This window comes from Physeter macrocephalus, chromosome 20 (genome assembly GCF_002837175.3).
Source record: "Physeter macrocephalus isolate SW-GA chromosome 20, ASM283717v5, whole genome shotgun sequence".
Lineage (NCBI taxonomy): Eukaryota > Metazoa > Chordata > Mammalia > Artiodactyla > Physeteridae > Physeter > Physeter macrocephalus.
Genome location: NC_041233.1, coordinates 4,792,171 through 4,810,965, shown reverse-complemented (window position 1 = coordinate 4,810,965; position 18,795 = coordinate 4,792,171). Strand labels below are relative to the sequence as shown.

Below are 18,795 nucleotides of genomic sequence, written 5' to 3'. Positions count from 1 at the left end.
AAAAAAAAAAAAAAAAAAAAAAAAAAAACCCACACTTTATTGAGGTATGATTAACATACCAAAAGCCATGTATACAAATGGATGAGTTTAGGGATAGGTATACATTGATGAAAACGATCTATGCCACAAACACGTCCAGCTGAAGAGCATGTTTGGGGGACAGTGATGTGGCCAGAGGTGGGGCATGGAGACCAAGGCAGATGCCCCCTGCGGGTCCCGGTCGGTTCGGGCTGCTATCACAGGTGCCACAGACGGAGCGGCAGAAATTCATTTCCCACAGTTCTGGAGGCTGGAAGTCTGACATGAGGGTGTCAGCACAGCTGGGTTCTGGTGAAAGCCCTCTTCCGGGCTGTAGATGGCCATCTTCTCATTGTGTCCTCACATGGTATAAAGAGAGTGACCTAGCTCTCTGCACTCTTCTTAGAAGGGCACTAACCCTATTCATGAAGGCTCCACCTCATGACCTAATCACCTCCCAAAGGCCCACCTCCTTATTCCATCACACTGGGGGTTAGGATTTCAACATGCACATTTTCCGGGGACAAAAACACTTAGACCATAACAGTTGGGTTCAGTCCTACCTGGAAGACCGCACAAGCACTGAATGCTGTAGGGAACCAGTGACAGTGCTGCCTGGGAAGTGTAGAACCTCCACCTTCCCTGAGACAACATGTCAGAGTGCACACAATTCTCCCTGCTTTTTGGATAAATTCTGATATAATAATGTTACAAGTCTCTGTGCCCAATGCACAGCAAGGCTAAAAAAACCGAAATGTCAGAGTTTGGAGCAGAGAAAGGTCTGTTGCAGAGCCGAGCAAGGAGAACGGGTGGCTCATGCCCCAAAAGCCCCAAACTCCCCAAAGGGTTTCAGCAAAGCATTTTTAAAGGCCAGGTAAAGGAATGGGGGGTTGCAGGGTATGTGATGAGCTTGTGCACGATTCTCTGATTGGCTGATGGTGAGGTAACAGGGCGGTGTCACAGGGGTCTTTAGGTGCCAGTAGGTCTGGGGGCTCCTCATCACTGAGTAGTGAATTTCTTCCATTTGGTGGTGGTTTTAGCATCTGTAAAACTACTCAGGAAATATGCATGAGGTAGTATTATTTGGGTGCTTCAGAGAGGAGCTACAGCAGAGGATATGGGGGAAGGGTCTGTCCTGGGGGGGCCCCGTAGGGTAGGGTCTCGGTTACAATAACTCTAACCCTTTAAGGCCTGGGCTATGCTATGCCATTGGCTGAAACGACGACATTTTTATTTTGAAAATGTTCACATTTACCGAAAGGCTGAGAAAACAGTCCAATGAACACACATATATCTATCATTTAGATTCACCAAAAATTAAAATTTTGCCACATTCTGTTCATCTGTCATTCAATCTAACTATCTATCTATAATTGATTTTGTTGAACTACTTGAAGTACATGACAAACATAACAACACTCTATCCCTAAATACTTCAGTATCTCTTAGGAATAAGGACATTCTCCTATATAACCACACTAGTATTATTAAGCCCAAGAAAAATAACAATATTCCATAAAATAATTTAATAAACTATAGACATTCAAATTTCCTCCAATTGCCTCCAAAATGTCTTTTATACCTATGGGTGATATTGTGATTTCTAGTAAAAAATATGTATTTGGTTTTCATCCCCATTTCTGGCACTGAGCTCCTAAACCCCTTGGAATTTCCTAAGTGATAAAAACAGGAAACATGTCTTTTGTTATTCATAACAAGCCTCTTTCAACCACACCTGAGTTTATGTTAATGAAGTGACTTTTGGAAAGCCCCTAAGGATGGGGGCTGGTTGCCAGGGGAACCAATTCATTAGAGGGTTCTTACTTTCTGTCCCACCTACCCCCATCTCCAGGAGAGGAGAGGGACTGGAGGGTGAAACAACCACCACCGGCCAATGATTTAATCAGAAACACCTAGGTAGTGGGTCTTCCAAAAAAACCCAAGAGGAGGGAGTTTGGAAAGTTCCAGACTGATGGACATAGCATGTGGAGGTGCTGGGAGGGTGGTGCACCCAGAGCGGGCATGGAAGCTCTGTGCCCATTCCCACATCCCTTGCTCTATGCATCTTTCCACTGGGCTGTTCTTAAGTTACATCCTTTCACGATAAACAGATGATCTAGTAAGTAAATTGTTTTCCTGAGTTCTGTGAGCCACTTTAGCAACTTAAATGAACCCAAGGAGGGGACTGTAGAAATCTCTACTAGTGATTGGCATCTGAAGTAAGGGGCAGTCTTGTGGGACAGATCCCTTAACCTGTGGGATCTGACGCCATCTCCAGAAAGACAGTGTCAGAAATGAGTTAAATTGTAGCACACCCAGCTGGTGTCACAGAATTGTTTGGTATGGGGAAAACTACCACACATTTGGTGACCAGAAATGTCAGACGTGAGGTACTATTCAGAGAGTAAAATGTAAAGGAAAATAGTGTGTTTTTTCTTTATTCTGTTTCCCCCAAAGCAACACAGACACCTCTACACAGAAAATGAGGCAGTCTCAGTACACTGCTGAGGCCTTGGGACAAGAGATGGAAGCCACTAGAAGATAACTATTATCTTGTCACATCCTGGCCTTTCATCAAGTGCAAGGTGGCCAAGGGACCCTGGCTGACTAAGCCACCTCCCACCCCTACAGAAGCCACATCAACGAGAAAACAGTAGAGAAATCCAGGTCCCTAGGTACTGATTCAAGTGATTTTGGTCACTTGCTGACCATCAGGAAGCAGCAGTTCCAAAGACGCACAGCCTCCTCTCCATGCTCAGACTTCCATGTGCGCAGTTCAAAGAGAAGGTGGGGGCCTAGGAAGGAGGCAAGCAAGACAGGAAAGGAGGGGGGAGCTAGACACTGTCCTCCAACAACTCAACCTCATCCTATATTTTAGCTCAAACTCATCCCTGAGTCTTAGACTCATCCACACATGGGGAAGTGGTTCCAGGATCACCCAGCACCAGCCAGAATGGCCATCATCAAAAAGTCTACAAATAATAAGTGGTGGAAAGGGTGTGCAGAAAAAGGAACCCTCCTACACTGTTGGTGGAAATGTAAGTTGGTGTAGCCACTATGGAGAACAGCATGGAGGTTCCTTAAGAAACTGAAAACAGAGCTACCATAAGATCCAGCAATCCCACTCCTGGGCATATATCTGGAGAAAGCCATAATTCGAAAAGATAACATGCACCCCAATATTCACTGCAGACCATTCACAATAGCCAGGACATGGAAGCAACCTAAATGTTCATTGACAGATGAATGGATAAAGAAGATGTGGTATATTTATACAACGGAATACTACTCAGCCATAAAAAGGAATGAAATAATGCCATTTGCAGCAAAGTGGATGGACCTAGAGATGATCATACTGAGTGAAGTAAGCCAGACAGAGAAAGACAAATATCGTATGATGTCACTTATATGTGGAATATTAAAAAAAAAAGATGCAGATGAACTTGTATACAGCATAGAGACAGACCCACAGACATAGAGGACAAACTTACGATTGGATCAGGGGACAGATTAGGAATTTGGAATTGACATAAACACACTACTATGTATAAAAGAGATAGCCGACAAGGACCTAAGTATAGCACACAGAACTATACTCAATGTTGTGTAATAGCCTATAAGGGAAAAGAATCTGAAAAACAAAACAAAACAAAAAAATATATATATATATATAATATATATATGATTGAATCACTTTGCTGGACACCTGAAACTAACATTGTAAATCAACTATATTTCAATAAAATACATATATACATATATCTATATTCAAAGTAACAGGCACGTTAATCAGGATGTTTTGATTTTTATTAACAGAGAAAAGTAGAGATGCCTCTTAGAAACATCACTCCCTTCACATCTAGAAGAACTGGACATGATATGATTCTTCAGCTGAACAACCCAGAGAATAGCTTTAAAGGAGTATTTCTATGGACATGGGGATTTTCTCTTAAAGGAACTGGAGCAACTGTACAAGCAGAATAGGCAGTAGCACGGGAAAGAACACGGAGAGCTGGAAGTAAATCCCAACTCCCCTGAAATCCAGTCTACTGCTATTTCTGTTAGGACCCTAGTTAGAGGAAGAAAAACGTCTCAGGTCTCAGGCTAGCTTTGTTCAGAGCTGGAAAGAAACGAAATGCCTGCGGCAGAGAACATTAGAGAAAAAAACGTGTGGGCTTAGTAGCTTAATCTCATCAAGTCAGTCAAAAATCTTTGTTGTTGCATGATTACATGAAAAAGAAAAAATGTTTCATGCCTGGGCTAAAACAAAAGAACAAATTAGAACTCTCACTACAACAGCAGAACTCAAGTTTCCAAAGGAAGAGAAAAAGAACTTCACTGAGGCTCAGACCCTATCCTGACGCTAACTAACTGTTCATGGTGCCCATAATAAAATATTATGCAATAATATGTATATAATAGAGTTTAGTGTAAGGCTGGTCAATGTGTATCCAAAATACCCCAAGATGTTTAGTTAGGGAAGCACCAAAAAGAAACATGTAATCCACCTGTGAGATGGCCCCAAAACAAGGAAAGTATGGGACTTCATGGAGTAGGTTATGTCTGTCTTGTCTCCCTGCTCTGTAATTTTTTAGGAAATAGTAACCAGGAAATATGCCATATATTTAGTGTATGTTTATCTTAGAAGTGAAAATATTTACTGCCTATTAGAAGCAATGAACTATTTGATGTCTGAATGAATGAGTGAGTGAGTGATTGGAGGGATGGATGGGTGGATGAATGGATCAACGAATATGCATTCACATCAGGTTCCATTGTTTGATTTGTTTCCAAACCATTGACCAATGAACCCTTCCATGAGTAGTGTTTGAAACTTCATGCAGTGATTGTCTGAAGCCCCTGCCTGGCCTACAGGCTTCTCAGGAGGGAGAATTGTGGCAGCGGGGTCTGGTCTGAAAGCGTTCCTCTCTCTACCTTCCAGCCACCACACTGAAACTCTTCCATGTATTCCGAGGGAAACAAGACACATGCAGGTTACAGATAGAACAAACACAATGACACATGCACCACTACTAGTTTTCCTAGTGCTTTTAGAATAAATTCAAATTACATAAATTTCATTGACATGGAACTGAAAACACACCGACAGCATAAAATCAGATACACCTACCAAAAATGTTCATGTTAAATATTTAATAAAACCAAATGCTGACTTAAAAGGAAAGAGTTTGGATAAACCCTTGAAATCTGCTGTTCTGGATTATGGCATTTAAATCTTCAAACGATTTCATTCTTTCTCTTAAAAAAATGGTATAGAGGTGGGAAGTTCAAGTCCTTCCTCGGTATCAACTGCCAGCATAACGCACTTGTCAATAAAGAGTGGTTCTTAAACTCTCACACGTGCATGGCATGAGAAGAACACTGCACAAACAAAACCGAACTGTTTCATACCTACGATCATAATTATATTCTTTTTTTTAAGGACAGGACATCTTCATATACATTCACTGAAAATAAGCAAACAATTTCTAAAAAGAAAATTAAGGAAGGAAAGATGGTATTCATTAAATAGCATCTTTCTTCTGGCCCTTCTGAATAAAACTCTGAGGACATATGCAAGTTTTTATAACACTACATGGGTACAAACTAGATGATGAAAAAGGATAAAAATAATTCTCCTAAGAAATTCTTATCTAGTCAAGTACTATGGATGACTGACAAGGAGCAAATCTGAATGTCACAGAAAACACGTATCACAACTGGAAAACGGTTCTGAGAAGTTACACTAAATATCTCTCTATCGCAGAGCTCCACAACAGCCTTGAGCCTTCTAGGCTGCAAATCACCTGAGAAGAGCAATTTATTTCCTACCATCTCGAAGGCTGTCATAAATTAAGGCTACCTCAAGCTGCATAAGAAAAAAATGTGCCCACGTCCCAGGCAATTGTTCAAGGGCTTGTCACCATCATTAACCAAAAGAATTGGCCAGATTCCTAATTGTCCCAGTCCCTTTCTAGGCTTTGCAATAAGATAAGAAAACAAAACTGGTCTATTACTCTACTGATCGATGCACATTCACCAAAGAATTGAACCAAAAGACATCATGTGTTAAAAAAAATCTACTTCAATCCCCTGACACAGGGTAAGGAAATACTCAATGCACCTGGGGTTGCTGGGTGTCCACCTCTTTTTGAAGCTCTCCAGTGATGGAGGCTCCAGGACCTTCTTTATCTCAGCAGTCAGGAAGTGATTTCTCATTTCCAACGAAAAATTCTTTGGTATGTACATCCTTGTTCTGTCCTACGTGGGCCTGAGCAGAAGTAGCTCAGAAATCTTCTTCAGCTAGGAGTCCGCAGTTGCATGGGACAAAACTTAGCTTCCGCTCACTTCACAGGAAGGGGCTGTTGCGTTGCAACAGTGGTGTCTCCTGGAGCTTGGAGGAGGCACTACAGCAAGATCTTGATGTTGGAGGGAAATGGTACCCAGTGTGGAGTGAAGGAAAACGTCAAGTCTCTCTCTGGGTTGCTTACACACCTGCTTTATTCTTCCCTCTACGTGGACCAGCTTTCTCTGCCTCTCCCTCCACAGGAAAGCCAGGCTAGCTCCCTCATAGCTTCTCCTCCACTTAAAAGACCACACCAACTAGACCAAATTAATCTCAAATTCCAGGAGGGAGATACTGGTCAAGTGACTGTGGGTCAAGGGTCCACCCCAATCTAATCTATGGTGTCCAGGAGGAAGGTGATGCTAAGGGCACACCCTGAAGACACGGTGCAGGGCAGTTAAGGGGGTTACGGTGAGCTGGGAAGGCGTCCACTCCCACAGGTGTCCACTCCAATTGTTCTCATAAAGACATGTTGTTTGCCTGATTCACCTCTCTCTCCCCCAATATTTAAACCTTGCCTACAGAACACGTTTTTAAATCCCACTGATCCATTTTCTCTTCTTCCCTGTTCATTTCTTCCAAATTGCTTTTAAAGTGAGGCTTTCAGAACGAGGCAAAACACTGACATGAGACTGAGGAATGTAAGCTCTAGGAGTGAGATTGCTTGTCAGTGTTTTTAGGTGACCAAGCAGTGGGCGTCCCATTTCTTGACTGAGAAAGGCAATCAGAAGTGTTCTATGGAGGATAATTCTGGAAGACCCCACAGAAATGGAGATGCTTGGGAACTGTCTCTGTGTGTGTGTAAATGGCCTTTCGTTAGTACATTTAACAAATGTTTATCAATTCAGGTGCCAGAGACACTCTGTGATCTGGGGATAGAATCATCACAGTTCTACGTTCCAAGAGCCACACTGAGGGCTGGTGACATGATAAAGAGCCCTGCCCTTGCAGAGCTTTCCATCTGTAGGTTTCAGCCACACGATTAAACTATGACAATATGTACAGGAAGTGACAGCACCATAGGAGCCCAAGCAAGGACACCTCACCGGATCCAACACAGTCAGGGAGGCTCCCTGGGAGAAGTGATGCTGAGACTGGGCCTTGGATGAGTAAGGTGGCATTTGTGCATTAATGGCCCTCCTGATGATGCACGTCAAATGACCAGAGCATAATGTCAGTTTCCACTCACAGTCCAACTTTATCTTGTACATTTCTGTGACGCTATGCTCCAGTCAAGCTGGATGACCTTCATGAACAGCTCAAGTACATTGCTGTGCGTATACTGTTCCTTTGCCTGAACTGCAAACCTCCCCTCCACCCACTTCCTGTGGTTTATTACTCCTCCAGCTTCTGACCTGAAACTCACCACTCCAGAGCCAACCTTTATCACACCTATTATTTCACTTTCCTCTCCCTCCAGTCTGTAAGATTTGAAGGCAAGAACTCGTTTCCCAGTACAAATAATTTGTACACTGTCTTGTAGTAATTCATGCACAGTATCAAATGGTATTTTAGACTTTTCTCATTTTGCATAGAATTAGAAAATATGTCAGACTGAAGTTTATTATTAATTTCTTCTGTGTTTTCCTGCAGATTCAGAAGATTCAATCCTATTAAACTTAAAAAGTAGGCTAAGAAATTTTTAAGAATCTTGACTTTCTATTCTGGCTTTTCTCTTTTAGAATGTCTTATAAATACGCAAATTTATTAATAACAGATTACTCCACATTTCCTACTTAATAAAGAAAAAAAATAACTCTTGTCTCCCATCACTTTCTCTCTATATTCTGGCACCTGGTACATGCTCAAAAAGTTTGCGAAGTGAATAAATGAAAATAAAGGCGCATTTGTGGATGCCAGGCAAAGGGATAGATGCTAGATATGCATGATTTCATTTCATCCTCATGACCATCCTGAAAAGCAGTTATATTCACCCCCATTTTGTAGATGAGAAAACAGAGGCTCACAGAGGTGAGTAACTTGCCAGCAGAGACGCTGCTGGGATGTGAAGAGAGCTCCCCGTGTGGATTCTATCCCTTCTGCTTCTCCTGACAACACAGAAAAAACTGCAGTGGTCCCCTCCTTCATGAGGAGCTACGATTCAGTCAGCATCCTTATCAACGCTCAGTGAAACACTTAACAGAGTTCAATGGCTCATACACATGTGGATTCATTTTTTAACGCAACTCACCTGATTTCTTCCAGCTGCTTAAGGAAAGGAGAAACACTCAACACTGGAGTGTTTTATTTCAGACTAGGCACTTAGTAGAAGCTCAGGATAGACTTGTGAAGAACAGGGAGAAATCTCCTTGCCCAAGCCTCTTCCAAAACCAGGAAGACTAGGTTTTTCCTGGAGGTGAGAATCTGGACCATTTGCAAAGGGTTTATAACTCCCGGTCAATGATCTGAGTGTACTGGGGAGAAATGTGTTCCCTTCAAAAAGAAGAGTTCTGCATTTTAATCTTCTCAAATCTCAGAAAGCTATTTACTAAATTGTTAGCATGGATTCACATTCAGGAATAAAATTGATTCTCTGAGACATTAGAAAATGTTATGCTCTATGCCCTCCCCACCCTACCCCCGCTCCCCTCCAACTTTTTTCCTTTTAAAATCTTTTCAATCTATAATGCCATTTGCAGCAACATGGATGGACCTAGAGATTATCATACTAAGTGGAGTAAGTCAGACAGAGAGGGACAAATATCATATGATATCACTTACATGTGGAATCTAAAATATGACACAAATGAACTTATCTACGAAACAGAAACAGATTCACAGACATAGAGAACAGACTTGTGGTTGCCAAGGGGGAGAGGGGGTGGGGGAGGGATGGATTGGGAGTTTAGGATTAGAAGGTGCAAACTATTATATATAGGATGGATAAACAACAAGGTCCTACTATATTCAATATCCTATAATAAACCATAACAGAAACTATATTCAATATCCTATAATAAACTATATTCAGTATCAGGGAACTATATTCAATATTCTAGAATAAACCATAATGCAAAAGATTATGAAAAAAAATTCCATTCTAGAATAAACTTTTACAACCAAATTATACAGCTCTTCCAAGTGGGTCATTTTTGAATTGCTGACCTGACCTTTACCATCTTGGGAGGATCAAACAGAAGTTGCTCACCATGAATTCAAGTATACTACGAGCCACTGTTCCGGTTATCACTGGAAACCACATAAGCAACCTCTACTCACGGTCTGGTCTGAAAGGGCACACAGAAGTAGAAAGATTGTCCTTCTCCATAAACCTCCCCCCCCATCACCCTTCCTAACATTTGAAACCTGGAGGATCCTGAAACATGCGATTTCCTTGTCACTAGGTGAGCTATTCAATGCCCTCACGTTTTCTCAGCTTGAACTATGAAACCTCCCCCGACGTAAACTGGGTTTTGCTCAGTAATCCGCAGGCTCTTAACCTTGATTCAAGTCGCCAATGGCAGGCTGGATGGGATAGGCTGGAGATGGGGTGGCCATTTGGGATTAGTCTACCGTCTACTCTAAAAATGACTTAAAAACTAAACCCATCAGCATTAAAAAAAAAAATCATTTGTATTTGCACATACCAGCACCATGAATTATTAATAAGCCCATTCAGGAGTCAAGTGTATAGTATAGTCAAGTGCATAGCTCCAAAAGCTATTCCTAGAAAGTTTCTTTACTAGAAAAGTTTGTGAGCTCACTGTGTGAAAACATCCTTTAGGGAAACCTTTTGCTAAGTAACGCATCCCTGCTGTGAACAATGTGTCTGTGGATTTCTGTTTCTCGACAAGGGCACACCTCAGCCATGGGCATCATAAATGCTCTCAAAAACTTTGCTAAATGGGGCTTCCCTGGTGGCGCAGTGGTTGAGAGTCCGCCTGCCGATGCAGCGGACGCGGGTTCGTGCCCAGGTCCGGGAAGATCCCACGTGCCGCGGGGCGGCTGGGCCCGTGAGCCATGGCCGCTGAGCCTGCGCATCCGGAGCCTGTGCTCCGCAACGGGAGAGGCCACAACAGCGAGAGGCCCGCGTACCGCAAAACAAAAAAAAACTTCGCTAAATGAATAAATGAAAATAAAGGAGCATATATAGATGTTCTTTCATCCCGCATAAGAACCTGTGTCTGGGATCTCCAAGACCCACTGCTTCCAGCCTCCCTGTGCTCAAATGCCGCCAGTGCCCCACTGCATCCTGGGCCTCTGCTGTCCACTATCGGGATGGCTCAGTCCTGCTCTCCGCCCCTCCTCTTCCTCTCCACGGCCATGGCCATCTCCTCCCCAACTGCGATCTATCCCAGAGCAATAAGAAACGGGGAGGCAGAAGAGATTCCAGCCAGCCATTTCTCTTCTGCTGTGGCACAGGTGGGAGGGGGAAGGAAATCACTAGAAAAGCTTTCCAAACTGTTCTGAGTTCTGAAGCACTTTCTACAGGGTATCAGTTTACGGTGAGTGGGTGTGGAATCACGTTTAGCTGCAGAAGCAACCGGCTCTTTCAGAAAGATGTTTATTCTAGCCTGGCCCCTCCTGGAAACCCAAGAAGTGGTTCAGGAAGAAGGAAGAGAAGAGAAGGCCCGGAATTCAGAAGGCAGACCTGCTCAGTTAGCACAACTGCTCCACGGAAGACAGTTCACTTGCAGCAGAAATTTGGGGTGAGGCTCAATGAGGGCTTGTCATCACTCCTACGGGACATCCGGCATTGTTTGGAAACACTTTTGGTTGTCACAACTTGGGGGGGGGTGAACTAGAGGCCAGGGATGCTGCTCTCCCCCCATAATAAAGGATTATTCAGCACAAAGTGTCAGGAGTGCTGAAGGTGAGAAACGCTGGGCTAACTCAAAGCTTGCCATCGAGAATTCTGGCCTATTGTGGTTGCCAAGGAGGAAGGGGAGCGGGGGAGGGTTGGATTGGATTGGGAGTTTGGGATTAGCAGATGCAAACTATTATACATAAGATGGATAAACAACAAGGCCCTATTGTATAGCACAGGGAACTATATTCAATATCCTGTAATAAACCATAATGGAAAAGAATATGAAAAAGGATATATGTATAACTGAATCACTTTACTATACACCAGAAACACAACATTGTAAATCAACTATACGTCAATTAAAAACCAAAACACAAAAACATCATGAGAGTTTGCTGTAGGCATGCACGATTATTTTAATATTAGAAAATCAGTCAGCGTAATTCATTATATTTAAATAAACTAAAGACAATTCAAAAAAAAAGGATTCTGGTGTAGTCTATGGTTCACTATACGTCAATTAAAAACCAAAACACAAAAACATCATGAGAGTTTGCTGTAGGCATGCACGATTATTTTAATATTAGAAAATCAGTCAGCGTAATTCATTGTATTTAAATAAACTAAAGACAATTCAAAAAAAAAGGATGAAAGAAAGCCAAGGATGGCACTTACCATGGAAGAATAAGGAAAGGGTAAAGCAATTCCAACCTAACATAAGTCAGCATAAAGAATTAAGTAATAGGGAATTCCCTGGTGGTCCAGTGGTTAGGACTCCACGCTTTCACTGCCGAGGGCCCAGGTTCAATCCCTGCTCGGGAAACTAGGATCCTGCAAGCCGTGCAGAGTGGCCAAAAAAAGAATTAAATAATACAGATCACTATGAAGGTACATTCAAAGGTTCTCTCTTCCAGGGGTCGATGTTTCAGGCCGCATCCATTCACTCATTCAACAAATATTAACTGAGCAACTAGCTGGGACATGGAAGCAATCTAAATGTCCATCAACAGAGGAATGGATAAAGAATATGGTGTACATATATACAATGGAATATCACTCGGCCATAAAAAGGAACAAAATTTCACTATTTGCAGAGACGTGGACAGACCTAGAGACTCTCATACAGAGCGCAGTAAGTCAGAAAGAGAAAAACAAATATCATATATTAATGCATATATGTGGAATTTAGAAAAATGGTACAGATGAACCTATTTGCAAAGCAGAAACAGAGACACAGACGTAGAAAAGAAACATATGGACAGCAAGGGGGTAGGGGGAGGTAGGATGGATTGGGAGATTGGGATTGAGGTATGTACACTACTATGTATGAAGTAGATGGGAGATTGGGATTGATGTATGTACACTACTATGTATGAAGTAGATGGCTGATGAGGGCCAACTATATAGCACGGGGAGGGGGGGAAGAGAAACATATGGACAGCAAGGGGGTAGGGGGAGGTAGGATGGATTGGGAGATTGGGATTGAGGTATGTACACTACTATGTATGAAGTAGATGGCTGATGAGGGCCAACTATATAGCACGGGGGGGAAAAAAAAGAAGGTACAATCTGTTTGCAGGACATATATTAAAGTTAACTTTAAAAATGAATTCCAATATACATGAGATGCAGACAAATACTGTTTGATTCCACTTATATGAGATACCTAAAACAGTCAAATTCATAGACTCAGAAGGTACACTGGTAGATGCCAGGGGCCGGGGGTGGAGGTGGGGAGGGGAAATAGGGAGTTAGTGTTTAATGGGAACCGAGTTTCTGTTTAGGAAGGTGAAAAATTTGGGAGATGAATGATGGTGAGAGTTGCACAACAATGTGAATGTACTTAGTGCCACTGAACCGTACAGTTAAATATGGTTAAAGTAATATGTTTTATGTTATGTGATTTTTACCACAATAAAAAAAATTTTTTTAATATATTTTTTAAAAAACCCAATATTAACTGAGCAACTACTGTGGACCACGTGCCTTCCAGGCTCTGGGTACACTCGCAGCTGGGAAGCCAAGGAATCTGCAGGAAAACTGCCCAGGCGTTTGGTTCAAAAACAGGCAATGTGGAAGCGGAGGGCTGTGGCTACCGAGAAGAGGAATTCAACCCTCCCACCTGCTTGTTTGTATCAACAGCTTAATTCTCAGTTGAATGTTACATACAAACCAACCCTCTCAGACCCAGGGGTCTTTAGGATTTTTTTAAACAATTCCTCCCAAGAAGTCACTTGTCGAGAGTAAAATCTGTTCAACTCACTGTTTGGGCTGAGAATCCCAAACAAAGATCATTTCTGCACTGTTTGCAATTACCTCATTTATCTTCACCACCCAAAACAAAGTCTAAAAATTAAGAGGATAACAGTGAGTACTTGGTCATTCAAATAATTTCTGCTGCTACAAAGGCAGCTAACTTACACTCTCAACTAGTCCAGACACTCTCGCTGTCAACTCCCTCAGTGGGGACACAGAGAAGCCACTTTGAAAGATGACTCAAAGGCGACACAACAATGTCAAGGATGAGGCTTGGAACATCCCATAACTTACTCTGGACACCCTGAGAAGAATATTTATTTCACAATCATCATCTCTTCCAGTTAGCCGAGCGTGATTACTAACCCACAAACAAAAAAATTCACTGATACCAACAGATAGATAAGCCTCTTTATTATATTTTTCTACTTGGGTAGAAATAGCAAACAGCCAAAGTACTACCCTAAAACGTCTTTGGCTACATTAATTAAACATAAGCTTCTCTAAATTTAAACTTAAAATCCAATTCATTCATCAAAATGTCAGGTGTCACCTAAAGCATCTTAGTAGAAAGGAAATCTCTTGGAATAAAGAAGAATCTTCACAGCAATAGAGGGGGGAGTGAGCTGATTTTCTTCTGATTACAATGACCACTGTACCCTTGTCTGCTGCTCTTTACTCCTTCAATGAAGCCTCAGAGAGAGAGTATTTAAGAATACCACTGGTGGTACAAGGGACTCATTTTCCATATGGCCTTCCCCCTGTCTTAATTATAAAATGTGTTTGTACCAAACACTGTCAATCACTGCCGAAAGCTACCCCGCCAACCCTGCAGAGTCACAAGCCTTGGTGAAAATTTCTGTAAAGCTCATGGGGCCAGTTGCAAATATTTAGAATTACAATGATAAACCTTATGATTCCAGGGGCTAAATAGACGGCTCTATGAAGGCTGTAATTTGTACAACTGTCTTTAGACAATTCTAATTTCTTACTAAGAAAGCTGAGAAGAGAAATAAGAAACAGACCATTTCTACACGAAATTTAGAAAGTGGAAATAGAAACTGAGTGTCCTACCCCTATCTATAAGAGAAATGGTTTCCAATGGGTTTTCATTCTTTTATCCCATACCTAACGTTTCTCAGCTGAAAAGAAAATTTGGTCCCTTGTCTCCCTTCCCGGATCCAAAGCCAATTTATCAGCTACAATTTTAGCAGCAGAAGCAGGAGATTAGAGGAGAGGCAGATAACCTTTTAAAGGTTGATACAGAGTTAAAGGCAATCACCCCGACCTTTAAAAACAAGTAACGGGCATGAAACAAAACATTAAAATCTTATGTTTCTTCCTGCAAATAACTTAAAAGTAACCAGCTAACTGCTAGCATACCACTGACCTTTGGCTTGGAATCCAGGGTTTTATGAAAAAACTAAAGGGAGACGTATTTTTAGAACTCAATAAGACTAATTTACAAAAGCCTTTTTTTTTGTTCCTAAGGACCAATAAAATATGTTCCAATCTCAAGCCATGAAGGGTAACACCATATCTCAAAATCATGAAGCTGTTAGTCTTGATTACATATGGAACGAAGCGATACTCAATTCTTTGACTGACTGAGGTGATAAACGGCTCTCTTTCTGCTTGTCAAACGACAGTGGTGAGGCCACCGAATTGTGGCTTACAGTTATAGGTTCTGGAATTTGTTATAGCCAACCTCTCCCTTCCAAAATTAGAGAAAGAAATGTCCACCAAATTAGTCCTGGTCACACAGGTAACGTCTGTAAAACTGATCACAGCATTGCCAGAGCCATCCGCTGGGGCCACTGGCAAAGAAAAGTTTCAGGTGCTCCACCTGGCACCGACCGTTTATCTCTCAGGGACCAAATGCCAATCGCTAGAATGATCCATATAGAACCTCCACACTGAGGGCAGCTAAAGACCTGGGGCAAAGGGAGTGAATGAGATATAAAATGAAGGCCCCGAGAATTGTCCTCCATCATCGGGGCCTAGGGGACCCAGGAAAGAGTTAAAATCCAGGCGTGCTAAGTCTGTCGTCTCTAACCAAGCCAGCTGAGCCCCGACCCGGGGCGACTGACACGTTCGTATCCCCAGAGAAGCCACACAGTGCAGGATACACTGAGTTCCCAATCTGTCTCCTTACTGCGACATCTCAAGTGCAAATAGATAAAGACAGAAAGGTGTCTGTGGGAAGGAGAGGGGATTTAAGAAAATGGATCAGATATTCTCAAAGGTGCCGGAAAACCGTCTCCGGGCCTGTTCCTAAAACGTGCAAACCCGGGTCAGTGTCTGCGGTCAGAGCAGCGGGGGGTGCGGGGCGGCTGGGCGCGGGGCTACGCGCGCTCCCCGAGGCTGCCGTGCCATCCGCAGGGAGAGATGCGCCGGCGGACCAGGGAAATGCGGCGAGGGGGTCTTACTTTTGTAGCTCGCCGCCCAGGGCTGGTAGCCGTAGTAGCCGGTGATGCGCAGGATCCGCTCCTCGATGGACGTGAGCCCCACGGGCCCGCTGGTGAGGTCCTCCACCGAGCGCGACCATTTCAGATCCTCCTTAATCGCCTCGTCCACCACCAAGTACTTGAGCTGCCGGAGCTGGGGGCTGATGTCGGACAGTCTCCTGGGGCTGACGTCCGGTGACCTCCTCATGCCACTGAGGCCGCGGGCAGGTGGGCGGGGAGGGAGAGAAGGGCGGTGAGATCGGAGGGCGAGCAGGGCGCAGCCTGGGCCCGTTAGGGGCCGCTGCGGCCGCAGGGCCGGCGCTTCCCCGCTCCCACCGCTCCCCAGCTCCCTCAGCAGCCTGGGCGTCGGGTCCCGTCTCCGGAGCCCCGCGCCGGGCGCTTCGGGGCAGAGCAGGTTGGGGCGAGTGGAGAGGGAGAGGATGCCCTAAACTTCCCGAGCAGCTACACCGCGCGCGCCGCCCACCCCCTCCCGAGCCCCAGACCGCCCGGCGTCCCGGCTGCCGAGGGCCCCCGGCCGCCCGCTGGCGCACCCGCTCGCGGGGCGCTACTCACATGGTGATGCTTTTGCCCCCGGGTGCGCCGCCGGGAAACTCTCGGATCCCCATAGGCAATGGCAGAGTGGGGCCGGGAGCTCCCAGACTGGAGGCGGAGGGGCCGCGGGCCCGAGCTGCCCGCGGCCGCGGCCCCTGGGAAGGTGGGCGCGAGGCCGGGCGAGGGTCCCCGCGCCGCCCGTGCGCGCCCGCGCCACGGTCCCCGAGCGCCCCCGCGGTGTGCGGTGGGAGGCCGGAGCGGCGTCTCAGCCCGGCTCCCGCCGGTCCGCGGCGCTCGCTGCAGCCTGCCGGCCGCAAATCAGTGGGCGCCGCGCCCCTTGCCTGTCGCCGCCGCCGCCGCCCCGGCACACGGCAGGCGCGGGAGCCGCCGAATCCGGAAGAGCGCCGGCCGCGGTGTGCGCTCTCGAGGCACCTGGGCTGGCGGGACGTGCCCGGCTCCCGAGCGCGGGAACCAGGCGGGGGCGCTGCTGCCCCCTTCCCGCCGCCAGTGTACTGCACGCGGTACCCGCGCTCCGCCCCGCAACCCTGGGGCTGAGGGCGCGCTCCTCCCCGCAACCTTGTGGCTGGGGGCGCGCTCCTCCTCCCCTCTCTTAGGACCTATCAGATCATTCTGTTCCTGGTTCAGTAGTTCAGTTCAGTTTCTCTCTCTCTCTCTCTCTCCTTCTCTGTCTCCGCATTCTAAAATAATGAGCAAAACCACCTGGAAAGACAGAAACCTGGTTCCAAACCTGGTTCCAAAACCATGCTTAGAATGCCAAATAAATAAACGGCATTTCATAGTCAAAGCTGAGACGCAAGGTGACTTGATTTATTGCGCCGTGGGCGTACTTCGGTCACGCCTGGCCCTCAGAGAGCTTGCATTCTCCTCTCTCTCTCTCTCTCTCTCTCTCTCCTTCTCTGTCTCCGCATTCTAAAATAATGAGCAAAACCACCTGGAAAGACAGAAACCTGGTTCCAAACCTGGTTCCAAAACCATGCTTAGAATGCCAAATAAATAAACGGCATTTCATAGTCAAAGCTGAGACGCAAGGTGACTTGATTTATTGCGCCGTGGGCGTACTTCGGTCACGCCTGGCCCTCAGAGAGCTTGCATTCTCGTTGCTGACCTGGTCACTACATCAGTTCTCTCTTCTTAGATTTCCATATTATTTGGCCTCTAATTTTTTTTTTCTGTCTGCAAGTCATTCTTTCTAGAACACTTAATCATTTTTCATAATGTTATTTTTCTGTTATACAAAATACATATAGGTTCATTGGAGAGAATTTAGAAAATACAGAAATATGTAAAGAAGAAAATACCCATTTTCCAGCCAAAAATGACTACTTTGAATTAAGTAGTCCACAAAGTAGTCCTTCCACTCTTTTTCTCTTTTTTTTCAATGTAAAATACCTTTTTCACAAAATCAGAATCAAACTGTACACACTATTTTGGGTACTTGTTTATATTAAAATTATATTGTGTCTAAGAAAACTAGGAATAGAGGGGACTTCCTCATATTAATAAAAAGACATCTACAAAAACCTACATTCATACTGAAAGGGAAGAAACTAGAAACTTCTTTACTTAGGTCAGGAGCAAGGCAAGGATGTCTCTCTGACCACTCCTTTTTAATATTCTACTGCAAGTCCTAGCTAATGCAATTAGATACGAAAAGGAAATTTAAAAGTTTATCTACTGGGGAGAAAGAAATAAAACTATCTTTGTTCACAGATGACATGATCGTCTAAGTAGAAAACCTCAAAGAATCGGCCAAAACTTGACCTGGAACAGATATGAATCATAGCAAGGTTGCAGTATACAACATAAATGTACAAAAGTCAGTCAGCTTCCCATACATCAGCAATAAGCCATTGTAATATGAAACTGAAAATGTAATACCACCTACATTAGCACACAGAAATGAAGTATTCAGGTATGAATAGAACATAATAGATACAAGATCTGTATGAGGAAAACTACAAAACTTTGAGGAAAGAAATCAGAGATGAACTAGATAAATGGAGAGATGGTTCAGGTTCATTGGTAGGAAGACTCAATATTTTTAGGATGTAGTTCTTTCCAACTTAATGTATAGATTCATTGTAATCCCAATCAAAACCTCAGCAAGCTATTTTGTGGCTATCAACTAAGTGATTCTAAAGTTTATATGAAGAGGCAAAAGACCCGGAATAGGCAACACAATATTGAAGGAGAAGAACAAAGTTGGAGGACCGACACTACTAGACTTCAAGACTTGCTACAGTAAACAATACAGTGTCATATTGGGGAAAGAATAAACAAATAGGTAAATGGAACAGAATATAGAGCCCAGAAATAGTCACACAAATATAGTCATGTGATCTTTGACAAATGAGCAAAGTCAATTCAATAGAGAAAGGATAGTATTTTCAATAAATGGTGCTGGA

At 44.0% G+C, this 18,795-nt stretch overlaps 1 protein-coding gene across 1 annotated transcript in view; it reads right to left on the bottom strand.

Annotated features, from left to right (window-relative positions):
* SLC35F3 (solute carrier family 35 member F3) overlaps positions 1-16,443 on the bottom strand; it is a 296,200-nt gene extending 279,757 nt beyond the window's left edge. Inside the window, exons 1-2 of the mRNA XM_024115727.1 lie at positions 16,391-16,443; positions 15,800-16,029 (exon numbers count right to left, since the gene is read on the bottom strand). Coding sequence (XP_023971495.1) covers positions 15,800-16,029; positions 16,391-16,443 — 283 coding nt within the window. The remainder of the gene's footprint in view (positions 1-15,799; positions 16,030-16,390) is intronic.
* Between the last annotated feature and the right edge of the window lie 2,352 nt (positions 16,444-18,795).